This window comes from Sinohyriopsis cumingii, chromosome 1 (genome assembly GCF_028554795.1).
Source record: "Sinohyriopsis cumingii isolate HCF-2022 chromosome 1, ASM2855479v2, whole genome shotgun sequence".
NCBI classification, from domain to species: domain Eukaryota; kingdom Metazoa; phylum Mollusca; class Bivalvia; order Unionida; family Unionidae; genus Sinohyriopsis; species Sinohyriopsis cumingii.
Window position 1 is genome coordinate 150,055,458 of NC_142961.1, and position 20,103 is coordinate 150,075,560.

Sequence of the window (20,103 nt, forward strand, 5' to 3'; positions counted from 1 at the left end):
CAAAACAAGAGATCAAGCTCTGATGGTACAGTATGCAATGGCAGCTGAAGGACCATGTTGTTTAAAGTTGGACTTGACTTATAAGTTAGTATGGATGGTAGCTAAGGAATTTAGCATGCTTCTTAATCTCTGTTGCTGTTGTATATTTCAGCCTGGCAACTTTTCAAGAATGGATAAGAAACAAATACCTGGTAGTGGATTAAGAAAGGCCGTACTAACAGGTCTTCGTTATAAACTAGATATTGTTGCCTTTGTTGTTCTGGCTGGTGTTGGATATTGGATGAGCCCAGTTTCCTTCTTCAAGAAAATAACAGTTCCTACTGCAGAAGAAAAGATAAAGAAAGGGCATGTGCCAACTGCTGAGGAAAGGGCCCAGCTAATCCAGAAGGAGAATCCAACATAAGGTAACAGCAATTAATCTGTTGGAATTTTCCAAACTGAGTGATTTAAATTTTAGCTCACTTCAACAAATGAGAGTGTGTACTACCACTAACATTAACATAATCACCTGTACAGGTAAAAGCATATACATGTGACTAACCTCATGCAGTGTCAACAGTCTTTCTTCCTAGGGCTTAGGCAATAGGTTGGAGTGGGTTTCAAAGCAGTGCAGGTGTGTGAGGTGTTAAATTTGTACATGTACCTAAGTTTTGGAGGGTTTCATTGGTGCTTTATAGCTCAGGAACACGAATAAATTGGAGTAAAGTGCCTTGCCCATGGATACACCACTTTAGCTGACCCAATCTGGTTTGATGGTAAGATCTGAATCCACACCCTTTCGGTCATTAGTTCGGCATGCTAACCACTGAGCCACATTAACTCCCATAGATGTACATTCTTGGTTTAGTTTTTGCATTCATCTCAGGTTTTCTGTACATTGTATAAACACTGTTATACCAGGAATATTGAAACTTGGTGAAGAGATGCATCTTGATGAGTACTACACCCTCATAACAAATGTAGGTCACTGACATCTTTCATTTTTTCGCTAACTTATTAGTTCTTTACATAAGCTAGATGCAGTTTTAAAACAGAGTAATAAATTGTTGAGAAAACATTCAATATAACATTTGAACTTACATACAAAGTAGTATTTCAGTGGTATTTCCATGACAGAGACTAAACATAAACAATAGACAATACTAGCTTCATATCTTGAAACTTTGCTGACCTCAGCTTTTCACCTATATGTATATTTTGAATATATCTGGTTTGATTGTACATTGACTAATATTTTATGATTAATATTAAGGTGCTTTTAATGGGTCTTACACCATCATTATCATTTAATAATGTGCTTTGAAGTGAGTTTCAATGGTTGCATACTCACTATTATCCATTATCATAAATAGTATGTTTATGGTCTCTCACCACTCATCATCAATACAGTATTGACAGTTAATATATTGTTGGTATTAAATTGTGTTAGATTGATGCCTCACACCATTCATTATCATTATCAGTATTTTTTATTTATTGTTTCCTGTTTTTCAAAAATTTCATTTTACTGGATCAAAATGTTACAGTGTGGGTAAATGTAGTCCCTTAGGATACACCCCCCAAATGCCTCTTTTGCGCTTAGTGGATGCTTGGGAACTTATAATGGGAGGAAGAAAGTACACCATTTCTCCTCAACACATATGATCTCATCTCAGTCATGCTGCACCCCTCTCCCATAAGAAAGGAGCAGTACCCTCTCTAAGATCTTAGCCCAGCAATGGCAACAAGCAGATTGAACCTCCTGGAGAGGGAAAGCAGTGATCTCACTCTGTAATTGCTGAGGAAGTCTCCTCCATCAGATCCGAGTTGCCTGACTGGTCATTAGCAGGTAATTGGGTTCCATGCATCAGTCTTTGAGTACTGGTCACCATTCATTAGAGTCCCTGTAGTACAGGGACATTGATCAGGTCGATACCTCCCCCCTCCAGCTTTTCCAGGCTGTTGATAAACCCCATTTGGGACAGGCAGTCTGCATGCACAGACTTCCTTCCCTTTGATTCCTTTTAATTTTTTCAGGGGGCATTCATTTCAGGGAAGTGAATTGACCTTCCCATTTATAGTGACATGGACATCCAGCCTTTGGCCTTGTAGCAGTACTGGTTTTGTGATTCATGTACTATATCACCTGCTTATATGGAATCAGAGAATGGAGGGTGGCTGACCTTATCCCAGATGCCCAAGGAAGGTTGAGAAGTGTTTTGACCTTCTGACTTCTTTGGATGATTTGCTGGGTCCTATATAATAAAGGAAGGATATGGGAACATCCTTCTCTGGCAATAACCCCCATGCTTTTCCACCAGTCAGATCTGGTGCTGTTAATAGCAGATGTGCACACCCTTCTTCAGAAGGGTACATTTGAGAGGGCATTAAATGACTTTTCTCCAGCTTTTTACTCCTGGATTTCCTGGTATCCAGAAAAGGCAGAAAGTTTCAGCTGATTATTGTTCTTTTTGCTGTAAAAAGTATCTTCATTAAACTCAGCAACTGGCAGTTTCCATCAGTTGTGAGGATGCATACCTTCACATCGCAGTTTTTCTCCTCATGGGAAATACCTCTGGTTTTGCCTCAACCAGGATGTTTTCCTGTTTTGTGCTCAGCCATTTGGCTTAGCATAAAGAAAATGAGAGTAGTTGCAGCCCACCTGAGGTCAGAGTGGAGTCCCTCAGAAAAGATCTGTCCAGCTGCTGGTCCATAGTGTCCTGGATGTGACTCATTCAAAGCTTGGGAAAATTGGAGCTTGCTCCCTTTCAGGATTTTGCATATGTGGGAATGAATTTCCTCACTAAAATGGGATTATTTTGTGTCCTCTTGACAGAGACAGAATTTTGGCCCTTTTGGAGATGCTTTAGGCCAAGACCTCGTTGTTGGGGGCTTTGATCATGGCAGACTAGGTTCCCGTAGTACAACTACATTTGCGCCATCTCCAGTTTGTCCAGGCAAACTGAAAACCCCTAACAAGTCTGATTTCTCCAGATCAGAATTTCACCACCATTTGAGTTTGTGGGTCAGTTGGAACCGGCTTCTGTCCAGAGTCTCCATGCATGCCCCTGAAACCCAATCCTGTCCGTTTACAGATGTGTTGGACTTGGAGCTGGAAGGACTAGTTCTTTAGGGTTCATTGTTCTGGGAAGAAACTACAAATACACTATGTAAATGAGGGCAGTATTTTTGAGTTAGTGCATGTTTTTTGAAGTCAAGCAAGTAAGAAGTCTCTGTATGTTTGTCTCCTGATAAACATCAGTCATAGCATACCTCAGAAGACAGGCTCCTTCTCTTTGTGAGAAGGTTTGGAACCTACTTTTGCTGGTCAGCTTCAAATATTCTGGCAGACAATCTGTCCAGTAGAGGCAGGTTAGTCTTTGAATGGTGTCTGCACCAATCTTGTACTGAGTCTCAGTTAGATGGGGTGGGGGGGATATACCTTTGGTGGACTTGTTCATGAAGAGGCTTAGCAAAAATATACCTATTTATGTTTCTGCACTCCAAGACCAGAGGGTCTAGGCAGTAGAAGCCTTCATTCTTAAGTGGGATTGTCTTTTCGCTTATGCCTTCCTATCATTCAGAAGATTCAGCAAAACCCAAGAGAGTTAGGATCTCCACTGTGAAGCTCATTTTGTTTGTTTTGTTTTAGTGATCTGTGGTCTTTACTACCTTGGTTTATCTTCACAATCTGTTAGTAGTCAGGCCCAGAACATTGCATCAGAGGAGGGACCTGTAGCAGCACAACAGTGCAGATTCTCCATCTTCATGCTTGGCTCATCTCAAGTGATCTTTCTGCCAGGACAAGTTTTCGAGCACAGTCCATGTCCTGGTTCAGTGATGCAGAGTGCAGAATCATTTTTAATTAGTGCATTAGCTGTCCCTCTAAGACAAACTTGTATTCATGTTTTTAAGAGAGAGAATGCTCTATTTTTTTTATTATTAAGGGCAATAGGGCAGCCCCATCCTGCCTGTTCAAATTCTCAGAGGACCTGGCCATTGGTTCAGATCCTCATATTTCTGCTCTTTAAGGTATTTTGAGCTTCAGAGATCCATTTGCCCTGCTTGTTGTGATCTTTGTTATAAAAATGCCCTTTAACTTATGTCACTTCTGTTGAGAACCTTTCCTTTAAAAATATTTTCCTGCTCTCAGCATCTGAGTTTCATGCTCTATCTATTGGAAAAGTTGTTTATGTTTGATTGTCAATTATGAGTCTAACTCTCCTCTATCAACCAGGATTCTTTACAGATAAACAGCTTCCTCTGGTTGCTGCACTCCCTATTGTGATCCCATTCTCATTTGTGTCTGTGTTGGGGATGATCAGGGTAGACTCTTATTCCTAGTTAGGGCACTGCATTTCTATTGGACCACTTCAAAAGGGAGAATTAAGTTTTGGAAGCATCTTTTCCCTTCCTCTTAATGGCTTTTGTGATATTTTGGCATTCACTATTTCTAGTTGGATTGAGCTCACATTCAAGAGAGCTTGTCAGGTCCTTACTGAGAGGGTCTTTTCTGCTGCTTCTTGGACCTCTCTAACTCATTCATCATTGGAGGATGTTGAGAGCCATGTTTTAGCAAACACTGCTTTTTCCTGCTTCTACCTTCAGTCTTTGGTGCACCAGAATGAAAACGTATTTTCTTTGGGGCCAATAGCAACATGTGATTTATTACTGAAATTAATACTGGGGACAGGGGTAAACTAATTTTAATGATGTAATACTTACCTGTCATTATTGCCAGATTCAATTCCCCCATCCCACTCTGATGTCCCATAAGAAGTCTCAGTTCCTAAGAAAGAACATGGCCATTGTGCACCGGCTTATGATGTGGTGGACAGACTGGGTCTGTGTTCTTTCTGGTTGTGAACTTTCAGGAACTTTCCATCTAATGGGAAGATGGAATTGTCTTACATGGATGAAGGTAATTGCATTCCCAGAAAGATGAGCAACACAATACGACAGGTAAGTACTGCATTGTTAAAATTAGTTTATCCCCCCCCCCATCTACATTTTTTTTTATGATTTAAATGGTTTTTCTGCATGTGAAAATGATTATCAGCATAAATACAGTTGACATATTTATTGTTTCTTTTTATTTTCAAAGAAATTTATAAATATTTATATTGTTATTACTTTACTTGAGGTGTCAAAAATATACATTTTTTATTTTCATTTTTTAAAATAAATTTCAACCTTCCCTTTAGAATATTAACTTCCCATGCATGCTTGTTTAATCTCGTTTCATCATGATTATAAAGTTCTTGTATTTCCTGTATACTTTTGATTAGAATATGTATGTTACATAAGCATTTTAGGTTCCTTGTATGATGTGATCAGTGTGTTTAGTGGCTATCCATCCATTAGCCACTGCGATATAAAGCTGTGTAAAATTATCATATTTAGCATCTAGTTTCTGATAATATAATCACAAGGCATATCTAAATCTTGATGGAAAAAAATATAAATTTACTTTTGTTTAGTTTCTTATCTCGTATAAACAGTTTTTAAGCAGCATTTACCTGAGGCCTATGTATATTTGTACCTTTAGACTTTATTAACATGTGTCCTATTTTTGTAAGCAAGGGTCAGGGAATTGGGATGTATCTAATAATTATGAAAAATATGACAGTCTGCTGCTTTGGTACACAGAAAATATTGTAACTAGATGTCTCATTTCTTATGTTTCTGACAGGTAATGAATTCTCATATGAAGAATAACCTTGTATAGGAAGTCTACAATGGAACACTGAACTATAATGAATGTTGTTTGACTTTCTAAAACAGGGATACAAAATATTAACATGAAAATCTTAACATTGCTGATACCAGTCCATCTCTAGCGGCTGAAAAGTTATTAATGTGCTATTGGCTAAAGCTGGAATCAAGAAAAATATTAGTGTTATACGAGACCAGTAAAATCCATGTTGGGGTAGACATCTGAGACGAGGATATCACAACTGAAGGGTTACGATTTTTTTACTTTGCAAGGCTTGGTAGAGCAGAAGATCATGTATCTCCAAAGCAGATTTCGTTGTCTTGATGCCAAACCCCACAGTGATTATTTTACTCACCCATTTAGTCTGAGAGGAAGTGGATTTTTATATTCTTTTTACTCCATAACATCACTTATTTTACCTGCAAGCATTGAAGTGATGTTCAACATTGTGACACATTAAATATGTCAACTATAGTGCATACAGGATGCATGAACAGCTTATATGATGACATATAAGGCATGCCAAACACTGTAAACCATGACCTGCCAACATAGTGTGTGCTGGCATATCTGGGTGTTTATTGCTTGCAGTTTCGCATTTTTTAAACAGGTAAATACTTTAAATTGCTACAAGGATGCTTGTAAGATGAGTCCAGTTGTAAACTGCACAGACCCATATCTGCTGTTGCATAATGTGCTGGCAAGTCTGGGTCTATGCAGTTAAGAGTAATCCATGGAGGAAACAGTGTGGACCTTGATCCACCTACACATTATGCAGTGGCAGACCAGGGTCTATGTTGTTTGTTGTAGGAACTGTATTATATTGATTTTTCAGTCTTGAATAATTATCTTGACTGTTTGCCTAACAGCAGTTTCCTTTCCTAGTTTTCAGGATTTAAGGCACAATTTAGAATGTCCGCATCATCTAGAATGATTCCCAAGCAAGAGTCGAGCCTTGAGTGCGAGACCCATGAGAGCCCACAACTTCGAGATGCCCTGGCTGTACTGCTAGACATCACATCTTCTGCGCAGGGTCCATGGGGAAGAATTAAAATGGTTCAAAATTCATCAGGGGGTCACATAACCATGACAACGACCTCCAAAAGGTTATTTAGCAGCATCTCGATCTCTAAACCAGTGATACGTCTAATAATAACTGCTGCTCAGGGTCACTTGGCTACCTGTGATGATGCTGGATTGTTCCTTGTAAAGTTTGCCACTCATTTAATTATTAGATCTCTGGAATCAGATATAAATAGGAAATTGTTGCCAGAGATTTATGAAAGGTTTCTTCATTTAATAACATTGTTTCTAGACCCTTCATCTTGTCCATTTATTATCAAGACTGCCATTGGAGATATTGACTTTATGTTATGTTGTGTTAGGTCAATTATACAGAGCAAGCCATTGATAAGACTTCAAGGGTCAAGGCTGAACATTGTTGCTAAACTTTTACTTGAAGTCTTTCTGAACATTTTGCCCAAAGAAGGAACTTTAACATATATTTTGGATAATATTCATATCATGTATTCTGAAGGAGTTTGTGCTGAGAAGAGTTTCTGTACAGATGGTTTGTCGATTGATTTTCCAGAAGTGTCAAGTCTGAGAGTTCGTAAACTTTCTCCGAGAACAGTGATGCATAATGGGGGAAAAAGAGTGAAAGTTGCCGTTATAATTGTATCAATGTCAGGTGATGTTGAGGAAGTTGTGGAAACAAAATATGAATGTGAATCAGATCTTCATCCTGGAATGATTCTTTTTGAAAGACACAAAGAATTTTGTACCAGTCTTGAGGAACAGGATGTTGGTTTGGTCCTTTGTCAAAAAGTGATCCATCCCAAACTGAAGAGTCAGCTAACTCAGTCTGGCATAATAGTGGTTGATAGACTTGGCCTGCAGCAAACAAAACTGGTACTCAGATTAACAGGTAAAATGTTAGTAAATTTTGCTATGTTACATATTTTGATAAAAGGGAATTTTCATGAGCCCAGTTACATTGTAATATAAGAAATGAAATTGAGATCTTGTTTAATACTCTCATATACTGGATGAAACAAACATTCTGTGTAAGTACAGGATGAACAGCTGATGTCATGTTTCATTAGAGGAACAGGGTTCCCACTCAACTGGGAAATCAGGGAAAAAGTCAAGAGAAATGATAATTTTTTTCCCAACCGTGAAAAGTCCTTGAATTTTGCAAATATTGATGAACATTGGGAAAAACCCAGGCATTTTCTGCCAGCACTTGATGTCCAAAACAATCACATAATTAAGTCATAACTAAACTGATTGTGAGTTAAATTTATGGAGTTCTAACCAGAATATTATATTATATGACTATTATAATCTGACATTATGTTTTCAATCTGCAGAAGGACAAGATAAAACTACGGCATTGGTGAAATATAAACTGGTACTAGTGATTTGCATTGCTAGTTGCATGAATACACAAATCTAACAACCCACACCTTCAGATGTTGTAGAGAAAAAAAAAGAAAATAATATTAAATGAAAGTCATATAGTGGTTGTAATAAAAATGCAAAAACGAAATAACACAAAATTTTCCATATATATATATATATATATATATATATATATATATATATATATATATATATATATATATATAATAATAATAATGGGGACCTTGTTTAGCGCCTAATCTTTAGAAGCTGTAAGCACTTTACAACTTTAGAGAACACCTATAAGATAAGAAACATAATAATATTATTAAAACAAACAACATGAAATTAGAAAAACATTATAAAAAATTATAAAAAAACATGCTGAGAATATTTCAGGTAGGAAACATTATTAGGTCTTTAAGTTTGTTCTTGCTGTCAAAATAAGTGAGATTTGAGAGCCCTCATTGAATGTGATCACTGTGTCTTTGTGTCTAAGTTCAGTGGGTAATTTATTCCACGTTGCTGGGCCCTGGTATGCAAAAGAATGCTGTCCATATGACTTTGTTTTCATACTTGGAATAATGAGTATACAATTGTCAGAAGAGTAGCGTAAGTATCTTGCTGGTGTATACACATAAGTGAGGTCGGATAGGTATGTTGGACTAGAGTCTGTCAGTGTAATGTAGCACAGAGAATAAATTTTGTGTTTCATTCTGGATCGAATGGATTGCCAGTGTCGGGTACAGAGCAGCAGGGAGGTGTGCTCTGATCATGGTACTCTAAGTATGATCTGAGCAGCTGTGTTTTGAACTTTTTGAAGTTTCTGGAGTAGATATTGAGATGAACCAGACAGAATTGAGTTACAATAGTCCAGTCTTGAAAGTACTAATGAACACACAAGTGTTTTAGTGGCATCAGCTGAAAGATATTTGCGAATTGAGCTGATGCGTCTCAGCTCGAGATATGCAGCCTTGCATATGTTCATGACATGTTGGTGCAATGTGAGAGTACTGTCCAGAGTAACACCTAGGTTTCATACTGATTGTGTGAATTTAATGTTGGTATTGCTGATATTTATTGTTTGAGGTGAAGGATGTGAATGAGAAAGTCTTTGTGTTGTGATCAGAATGGCCTCAGTTTTATCATCATTCATCTGCAGCTTGTTACATGTCATCCATGATTTCACATCAGAAATGCACCTCTCTACACCTCGGATGGTAGCGTCAACTTCAGTTGGGTGGCTAGATTTGTATATTTGGGTGTCATCAGCAAACAGTTGATGAGACACTGGATGATGATCTATGACACTTGAGAGCGACTGAGTGTACAGAATGAAGAGAACAGACCCCTGTGGAACACCACAACATAGATCAACTGGGTTTAAGTGTATTCCATTTGCAGATACAATTTGTGTCCTGTTTACCAAGTAGGACTTGAACCACAGTAAGGCTGTATCATGAATGCCAAATACATGCTGGAGACGGTGAAGTAATATATCATGGTCTATTGTGTCAAATGCTGCAGACAAATCAAGGAGGGCGAGGACTGTAATCTTTCCGCTATCCAAAGCAGAAAGAATGTCATTAACTACTTTTATAAGAGTAGTTTCAGTACTATGGAAAGGGCGACATGTAGACTGTACATTGCTAAAAAGACTGTTGGAATTCAGCTGAGATACAAGATGGGATAGAACAACTTTTTCTAAGATTTTTTTATATGAATGGGAGATTAGAATCTGGGCGGTTAGTTCTTTAAATCGTTATGGTCGTCATACCATTTAGTGTACAACCCACGTTTCAAGACCGAGTTCGCGCATGGGCAGTACTTTTATAAGAGTAGTTTCAGTACTGTGGCAAGGGCGATATACAGATTGTACATTGCTAAAAAGACTGTTTGAATTTAGTTGAGATACAAGCTGGGATAGAACAACCTTTTCTAAGATTTTTTAAATTAATGGGAGATTAGAAACTGGGCGGTAGTTCTTTAAATCGTTATGGTCTAGTGTTGGTTTCTTCAGCAGAGGCTTTACAATGGCAGTTTTGAAAAATGATGGGAATTCCCCAGATGAGAGAGAGGTATTAATAACATCAGTTAGTGAAGGCAATACTGGATCTAAGCACTTAAGCAGCAGTGATGTTGGAATTGAATCAAGTTCACATGACTTTGGTGCACTCTTCATCATGATTGTACGTACGAAATCCATAGAGACAGGTTCAAATGCTGCTAATGGTTGCCGCTCAAATTCTGTATCCCAACTGTATGGTGACGACGAGTCAGTTGAAATTGTGGTGTCAAGCTTATCTCTAATGGTTTGTACTTTGTCATGGAAAAAATTTGCAAACATGTCTGGAAGGTCAACTGGAGAAAAGGTAGTTGGAAGTGGTGTTGATTTGTTCCTTGACATTAGCTTGTTAGTAATCTCGAAGAGCTCTTTGCAGCTGGAACTTTCCATGATCTTAGTAGTGTAGTGGGCTGATTTCGCTGCATGGACTATATTTGTGACATTCTTCTTAGCGACTTCATAGATTTGCTTATGAATAGTGAGTCTGGTGGAAAGCCAGAGCCTCTCAGCTTTACGGCGGTCTCTTTTAGCAGTGCGAAGCTGGTCCCTAACACTGCTATACCATGGAGAACACTTTTTAATTGATACTCTGCACTTGGTAGCTGGGGCATGTTTGTCAAGTAATGAACGCAGACAGTTATTGAGTTGTTCTGCGGTAGGAAGTAAGCATGTTGTTAGGTTAGCTTGGATGTCGTGCATTAATTTGGTTCTATTTATCATACGGAGGTTTCTCTTAGTAGCAGATAAAGGTGGAGGGTTAGGGACTGATATGTCAAGATGGCATATAATGCAGAGGTGATCTGATGCAAGGTCATGGGATACCAGTGAGGATCGTAGAATGTTATCATCAGGTCTATGAAGAATCCAGTCTAAAATGTGACCATGTTTATGGGTGGGTTGGTTAACTGACTGTTTGAGGTTTAAAACATTAATGGAATCTATGAGTTTTAATGTATTTGGGTTTCCGGGACAGTCAAAGTGAAAGTTGAAATCTCCAAGAATAACCAGGTTGCCACCTATATATATATTCCAAGAACAACTTCGTGAGTTTTGTTGTATCACATGACTACCACATTGACATGTGCTCTCTGTTTGATAAATCAGACTGGCCAGATTGCTGGCTTTTACAAAAAGTATCAGACTTTCATTTAATATATTTGAATTTCTGTACAACAACATTAAAAAAGAGCTTGTTGTTGATATCACATGACTATTGGACTTCCAGTGTCATCGTTTGAGATTTGTGAAGTCATGTGACTAGTAAAGCAAATGGCAAGTACATGGTCAGATTTCATCTACGCTGTAGTTTTGTCTAGTCTGTCAGCAGATTAAAGACATAACGATTATAATACTTGCCATTTCTGAGAAAATAAATCATTTTCCTATAGATTTCATACAGGTTTAAGTCGATATAACATACATTTAAATTTTCTAGTCCCACTGATAAGTGACTACCATATGTTGCTGCTGCAGCAGATTCCAAATTTTCAATATGCAGTTGCAATTACCTCACACCCAAATATCCAAATATGAAAAATGGGGTGGGAATATTCTGAGGAAACCCAGATTAGAAAATGGACTGCTATTCGTTTTAAGCCAAATTTGTAGTCCAAATTGTTGAATCTCAGAACTGAAATGAGAAATGAGAAATTGTCATCCCGTGTGTTATATATTACAAACAATACGATCCTCTGTATCAGAACAGGTTTGGGGACTGGTTTACTGAATTACAAGAAGACAAGTTGATTTTACAGAAAAATCAGTCTTTGCGTATACAACAGTATATAATTTTGAAGTTTTTTTTCTTCAAAATTTCAATCAACCCATTTGAATTTTTTTTTAAATGATGTATTTTTTTAAACAGATCATTTTAAGGAGATTAGGTTGTTTGAAAAATCTTGTTAGGGATTTTATTGGCACAGATAAATTCAGGGTTAAACTCTTTGTTACAAGACAAGATTCTAATTATTTGCATTTATTGTTTTTTTATACTGTAATAGGAAATGTTTACTTTCTACAAGATGCACACACATACATATATATATTACTATAGAATTCTTTAGAATTAAAGGTTTGAAAAGAAACAAAACTAATTTATGTTTATCATGTTGTTCCCACTTAGCAACATAATGCAGGTCAGCAAAATAAAGTTAGAATTATTTTTTATTCTGTACATTGAAATGACTTTGCATGCCAATTTATAGGAATATAATCAAACTTGTTTTGTGTGATACATTTGTGGTTTTGTACATGATCATCTTTTCTGCATGTTGTATAATCTAAAATGTTCTTTAATTCCATTGAAATATGGCAACAAGGTTGAAGCTGCCATTGCAACACTTAATGGCACCATCTCAAACTAGATACTAGATACAGACTCATTTTTAGCAGGAAAATAAATAGATCCATGCTCAAATCTTTGAACTACATGAAACCTCTCAAAACAAATTTGATCTTTTAAGATTCAGTTTCCATAATGAAAGCATCCTAAATCTTAAACTTGACAACCAGTTAATATCCCACATCTTATAGAAATGTGATTTACTTGTACTGTCTGAAACCCCCCCCCCCCAACATTTTTGCTGTTTTTGGCTGCCTTTACATGTTCATATTAAGGCTAATAATTTTACAAAGTTGCACTCCTGTCATCCTTTTATGAATGGAAGATTCTGTATAATGACTTCAAATGTGATGTCATGTTCTATATATTTGGCAAAAACTGCATGAACAAGCTTCAGATCCCATGATTGTAAATGTGACTTCCTCATACAGAAAACAAAAGGCAGACACGAGATGGTATTATGCCAATCATATATAGAGCTCACATAACCTGACTCCTGCATACCACAGTAGCAGTGATGGCAGCGTATTTCAACAACATCCTCAAAAACCACATGGTGAATTTATCTTTGGTCAGGGTCAGAAATGATCTTCTTTGCTACTTGAGTCAGTTTGTGTCTCTGATCAGTTGGGATGTTAGATCATTCTATACCAGCATTTTGTCCATCTGAGCATGAATAATTTACAGATCTCAGTCTTGTTTGCCTTCCTCAGTTGTGCACATCACACTCGGCCACCTTTTCATTCACCCTTTGTGAATGGCCCTGCTACCTCAATGGCAAATTTTTCCAGGCATCAAGATAAAATGAACCAAGTATATAGAAAGGCACTCTCCATTATGTCTAACAATTCTGCGATGGTGGTCTATCTATCAAGCAAAGGGGGGGGGGGGGAGTCAGGCCGGATTTTAGCATACCAGTTTGGGATTTTCTCAGCTGGTGCACTCAGAGGAATATAACTGCCCAGATCAGACATATTTCGAGCAGGCCCAATACCCTGGCTTATTCACTGACAAGAATGGGCCAGACCCTTCATACAGAATCTTCCATCCATCCAATATTTTTCAAGAGATTTGTGTACATATGGGCTACCCGATGATAGATCTATTTGCAACCAGGTGAAATTAGTGTCCATGTTCATCTCAGCAGTCCTGAGCTGTGCATGCATTCTGTCAAATGTCAAATAGATGGGGTTTTTGGGCTATGCCTACCCATTCCCCATCATGATGAAAATAATTCAGACAGTGAGTGGTACAGAAATGCAAAGACATCCTCTCTCAGATGGAACAAGCCCTGGGTGAGCAAGCTGCTTGATCTAGTGATAGATGTACCTTGGAAAAATTCCCCTAGATCTAAGCTTCTCAAACAGCCATTATTGCAGGCAGGCCATCCATGCCCCAATAGTTTACTTCATCACGATTGGCTCTTGTCAGGAGAGTCTTGCGAACAAAAGAATTTCAGTTTTCTGACATTGAAAGAACCTTGCAAGTCTGAAGTCCCTCTTCTTTGAAGGTGTATGCAGGAAAGTGGCAAGATTTCAGGGACTGATACAACAACAACAGTGTTGACCCTTTTAGTGCCTGAATCTCAGAATTGGCTGACTTCTGGCTCTTCAAGGATACAAGCTTGCTGCCTTTTGTGATCAAAGTCTCCTGCTCCATAATCTTGGACACGTTCAGACATCATGATAGAGTGGATATAGGTCATAATAAGGATTTATTAGACCTAATATCCAATTTTGAATGTAATAGACCAAAATCTTTCACCAGTTTCCAAAGTAGAATTTACCATGGGTATTGACATGGCTCAATTCAGATCATTTGAGCTCTTAGTCAGCACCTCCTTGAAACTGTTTTCATGCAAAACATGTTTCTTGAGAGCTGTAACTTCACTGTGCAGAGTCCTCATGGTTCACTGATTTTGATAACACACCCAGGCTATATAGAAAAGAACAGAAGAAAGAAAGAATTGTCATCCCCTCTTCACCATGAGTAAGTCAAAGGAGGCAGTAATGCAAGACCCAGTGTGCATAATAAGGTGCATGGAAAAGTGCCACCTTAGCGGGGGGAGGAGCAACACCTGTTTCCTTACTTTACTTTGCTGTATTAGCAAGTTGTTGTAATTTTTAACACCATTTTTCAGCACAATATAGGCTATACATGGTGGCCAGTATAAATGATGGAGGAAGACCCCAGAAAGAACCACTGACCCACAAGAAGCTACTGGCAAGCTTTCTCATGTATCCACATTGGCTGAGCCCGAGACTTGAACCCACACAGATCGGTGAGATGGCAGTTTAATAAAATTTACAATATATGCTCAAGGTGTCACTTAAAGAGCCCCAACTGTTCCATTATTTCAGCTTTATATATATACTTAAGAGAACCAGAATTTAGCTTCTGGGTTTGGCTTGTATTGTAAGTAAATTTATTTTGTATTTAGTATCCCAAGTTGAATTATTTCTCCCTATTTGATGTCATCTCTCTCTGTCTCTCTTTCTCTCTCAAACATGATTTGTGATATATATCTTCATGTCAATGGGCAATATGCCAATGTTTTTTACCTGACATCAGTGATACAGAAATGCAGAATTTGGATAGTGGATACATTTGTGTCTGTTGCACATAAATTACTTAGGAAAAATGAAATAAATGAGAACAGAACATGGTCATTTTCTGTCAGTGTATTATCAGATAACTGTTCTATTTACTTCCTTTATTGCTTTTGCAACATCTAAATTGGAGCATATTCAACACAGTTTGCTTCAATTCTGTATGTTTTGGGACATGATCTAGGTCAAAAAAAAAAGTGGAAACATAAGTTATGGGATGGCAAAAAATTCATTCATTTTATCTTGTCCCAATATATGCAATAAAGACAGTATTTCCTGCATATAAGAGGGATTTAATGAAGAAATTAAGGCAGGGCTTGAAAATATGATGGGCAGGTGTTGGCATGAGTTTTGAGAACATTTGCATGAATCATGCAATTGTGCATGCTTGATTTGAATCATGCAATTGTGCATGCTTGATTAGACCTTGTGTAATATGTAAATTGTAAGGTATTTAAATATTTTTTCCTTTGATATAGATGATTACGGTAAATAGTTGCAACATTTTATTCACACTTATCCAATGTTCAGTACTGTAATTTTTTTTAACCTGTTACTTCAGATGCAGTTCCTGTAGTCTCTGTCATCTCTAGACCCAGTCAGGAAGGTTTTGGCTATGTTGACAGCATGGAACATGAAATTCTGTTCAACAAAAGTTACCTCAGAATGAAGAGGAATGATAAAACACTTACTACGCTTTTCTTATGTCACTCTGAAGAAGAGCAGTTACAAGAATTTAAGGTTTGCTGGCTTAAACCTTTTTTTAAGATGCATATTATTTCAAACATCTTTCCCTCATCCCAGTCCTTCCTTCCTCCTTCTGTAGAGTTAGACTGTTATATCAGATTTCACTCACACAAATCATACCTAAAGCTCTGCACAACTCTGAAAACTGCTCCATTGCGTCTTCTCAAACATCAAGATTTCCTGGAATAGCCCCTAGTTGATGAGGTTTGAAGAATGTGTGCATGATTATTTATTTGAATATAGTATGAGAAATTGACTTTTCAGCAACTTAATTCCAGCAACAACCCTTAGGTAACCAAGCCTGTCTGTTTTCTCACATGAATGCAAATTGGATTTTTTATATATATAAAAATAACTAAAAAAATGTGCTATAGTCTAAATGTACCCTCCCCATTTGTTTGTACCCTCTACTGATTTCAATAACGGAAATCTTTAATGTGATAAAAGAAATGCACAGAACTTAGTCATTCATTCGTTGATTAATAATTTCTAACCTGACTATGACCAGAATGGCCCAAACACTGGCATTCTTGAACTTTCATGCTTAATGGACTTTCCTTACTAACACGGGCCATGTTGCGTGCAATATGTGCAATTTGATTTTCTCAGACAACATTGTGACGTAGTTCATCCTATTTGGTAACTGCAGAATAATTTGTAAGTTACCATAATGTTGTGAGTTTAGAGGTATTTCCTTTTGCGTGCATGTGCATAGAAGAATTTACACCACTTGTGAAATCCATGTGAACAGCAGATTGTAGTTCATTCTTTTCCTTTGCTTGATTTGACATTGTAAATGTCGTAAGCAAACAACATAGTATTTTCTTTCTTTTTCGACATTGTAAATGTCGTAAGCAAACAACATAGTATTTTCTTTCTTTTTCGACATTGTAAATATCGGAAACAGATGACATAGTATTTTCCTTCTATGTACGTACATGTGTAGTTATGCATGTACCCCATCGCTGAAAATGGACTTGTCCAGGAACTGGAAATGACTGGTGGACAGGGTTGTCTTTTACACTGAAAATTTCCCTTTGGAATGACGTGTACAGACGATAACAATGTTAAGGCCCCCTGGACATAATCAGGTTTGAAATTATAAATCAATAAATGAACTGACTAACTTCTATGTATCTTTTATCTCATATGTGCTTTTCATTTTTTAAATTAGTAGGGGGGTACAAATGAATGGGGAGGTATATTCAGACTCTATCTCTATATGAAAGCTGCACAATTCTAATGGGTTTTAATGGAAACCCGTTCAAATTTAGAGCTGTTAAATTTCCATTGTTGTCTGACCATAAGCTAATATTGAACTTCTTGAGTGACTGCTGAAGTTTTGTGTCCGAGTTTTTGAAAATCCTATTACCTGCATCATTGTATGGTTCTCCGCTTGTCAATTCTGTAGGGCCCTCAGCGATGTAATACCAGACTCTATGATCATGCCCGTCAGAAGATACATCTGTATGTGTTTCCAGGTGTTGCATTATATCTACAATATTAAAATTGCGGCCTTACAAAAGTAGGAATGAAATTTGATCATAAATGTGCATATCCGTTTTCAAGCTTTAATCTTGAGCCAAGAAGCAGGGCCAACAGATATGGGAAGGTGAAATAGGAGCAATGAATTACTTGGAGGACAAAAAATGATCATGATAGGCTTTTTACACTGAAAATTTTGATATCATTTTTCTCATTGCAATTGGATCTTAGATGATTAAGTAACCAAAGTTGGAATTTTCAATACACATTTGTCTTGTTAAGCTTTTCTCTTTTTTTTTTCTTCTTTCCTTTCACCTTGACATTCCTGACTTGTTAATTTTGCCAGAATTTGTTTATGGAAAATTTGGTTTGCCCTCTTGAAGTTTTTGATAGTTAAATTTGTTCAGAGGAACTTTGATAATGTCACTTACATAACTTACTCTGACCAATATAAGATATGTAAAAATAAAATGTAACAAAGTATGGTATATATCTCCCTGCTTTGCCCAGAATAATTTTTATGTGTTATTTGTTCCAGATTTACAGTATTTAATCATGAATGAAATTATTCACCTACAGCACTGTTTATATCGTGTATGTTACATTTCTAGGAAGTGTGCCATACTGCACTGACCAGTCTGTACCAGTTACTTCACCACCCATATGTGCTGTGTGGAGGAGGATGTTGGCAAACCAGTCTGGCTCAGTTTATCCAATGGAAAGTATGTCACATTTTGCATTACTGTTAACTTAGGACACAAAATCACTAAATGGAAAACTGATAGACTGCCAGCACAAGCAAAGTTATGTGCACGTGCTGGGTGGATTGGCTAGTGAGCATGTAATACAGTTAGGGTCCCACTCAATGAACTTGGCAAAGCCCTATAGTAATCCCATTGTACATCCATCCATCAGCTTGTCTGTTCATCCATTAGTCAATCAGTAAAAGATAACTTTGCTGTGAATTGTTTCGTTTCCGCCCAATTTGGTATGCAGTTTTATTCTCAGCCTCAGAAGTTATGGTCTGTGATTGCCTGCCTTCAATTCTGCAGCATAACTTTATCAAGGACTGTTATATTTGTTTGTCAAATAAATTTCTTGCTCATGTTAATGTTAGAAATAAAATCCAGTACCTTTCTTATCCAACCCTCCTCTCATTAGACCATATAGACAAAGGGAAGAAACTTAACAATTACTTCTCCTTCCCACTGCTAGATGGCCTCCCATAAACTGGATGTATACCTGTTTATGTTTTTGCTGCAGTTACATCAGTTAAACACACAATGTATTGCCTTGTCATCAATCAGAAATTGTAAATTCTACCCATACATTTCAAAATTCTGTATAGTACTTATTATTAATGTATTTGCTAATAATTGGCAACATTATTTTGTACTCGTACATGGTATCATTGGTGTTTGTTTTTGGTTGTCTTATTTGCATACACAGCTTGAATTTTTTGACTTGTTTATTAGTGAGTGCATTATTTCAAAAGTGAACACTTATGTGTTGTTATTTCCCATTGTTTTTTTTAAAAATTCTTGTGATTTGAAGAGGGTTACAATCATCAAGCACCCACTCCAGTTATGCCTAGCTTGCAGTAAGTGTTCATCATCTTCACCATGCATTGATTTTTGCAAAGTTTCAGAGGGAAAATGTTCCACAATGGTGCACAGAAGGTTAAAGAAGCCAGGAGGAACGAGTGATGTTGAAGTCAGTCAATGACATTTCAAGTGTTCACCGTAAGACCATATAAAAAATTATTGTGCCAGAGAATGCCATAAAGACCTCTCCCAGGTGGGGTTGAAATAAGTCTTATGATCTCCACACTATTGGGTTTTACCTTGTCAGCAATACTTGTGTGTCCAGATAAAATATTCCCAGCAGCATGGATGAGATTGCACCATTGTCCCTATGCAGAACATGACATATATCCACTGGACATATCATAAACATCCAATCTGCCAGCTGGACTGTTTGCCATGCCAGCAGCTCAACTTGTCTTGCTGGTGCTAGTAACTTGAGAAGAAGCCAGAAAGCATTCTGTATGGGTGAATAGACAGTCAACAAATTGGAAGAACCTATTTGATGGATCCCCAGAAGATTCTGTAATGAAATAATCAGCAGGTATGTGGCACAAGCTGTCAGTATGATGGACTTGTGGCTGTTATTTGAAAAGAATAACTGGACTAGCTGGTCAGCGTCCAGATCAGTGTATGGCACAGATGACTGATTCAACATAGTGTTATACCCCGTGCAAGCATTACTTACAGGCCATGCTCTGCATGCTTGGGACTTGTGCCCACTGTACTGCCATAAATGGGAGAACAGTCTCCAGTCAACTCTAAGACTGTTTTGGAGAGACATTAAAAATACAGAGACAGAAACCCCCCTAAAGCCAGCAAACTGTCATGCCATTTCTTGCACTATTTCCACATTTGCAACTCCAGGAACTTGAGGTGAGTGCAGCATGTTTTCAGCTCAGATATTTTTATGGTCTAAATAATGGAACCAGGAATAATAGCCAAGAACAGTTTATCTAGATGCAATCGGAAGGTGGTCACTTACTTGAACTCCTCGATATATATGTCAGTAGATGTGCCTTCTCATTAGAAGAGTGGGAGTGGTTTATCAATCATAAGAGGACTCTAGCCACATCTGTCTTAAAGGGAAAGAGTAACCATGCTTGAGGTTTGATGCTTATGCATTTTCCTCACGTATCATCAAATCTCCTAACGTTGATATGATCAAGATACAT

At 37.5% G+C, this 20,103-nt stretch overlaps 1 protein-coding gene across 6 annotated transcripts in view; it reads left to right on the forward strand.

Annotated features, from left to right (window-relative positions):
* Positions 1 to 20,103, forward strand: part of LOC149808141 (molecular chaperone MKKS-like) — a 40,907-nt gene that overhangs the window by 12,765 nt on the left and 8,039 nt on the right. For all 6 annotated transcript variants that reach the window (XM_089973777.1, XM_089973762.1, XM_089973802.1 and 3 more), the window contains 4 exons: positions 152 to 404; positions 6,581 to 7,622; positions 15,676 to 15,854; positions 17,957 to 18,067. In XM_089973777.1, the coding sequence (XP_089829903.1) occupies positions 6,608 to 7,622; positions 15,676 to 15,854; positions 17,957 to 18,067 (1,305 nt within the window). In that variant the 5' untranslated portion in view covers positions 152 to 404; positions 6,581 to 6,607. The remainder of the gene's footprint in view (positions 1 to 151; positions 405 to 6,580; positions 7,623 to 15,675; positions 15,855 to 17,956; positions 18,068 to 20,103) is intronic.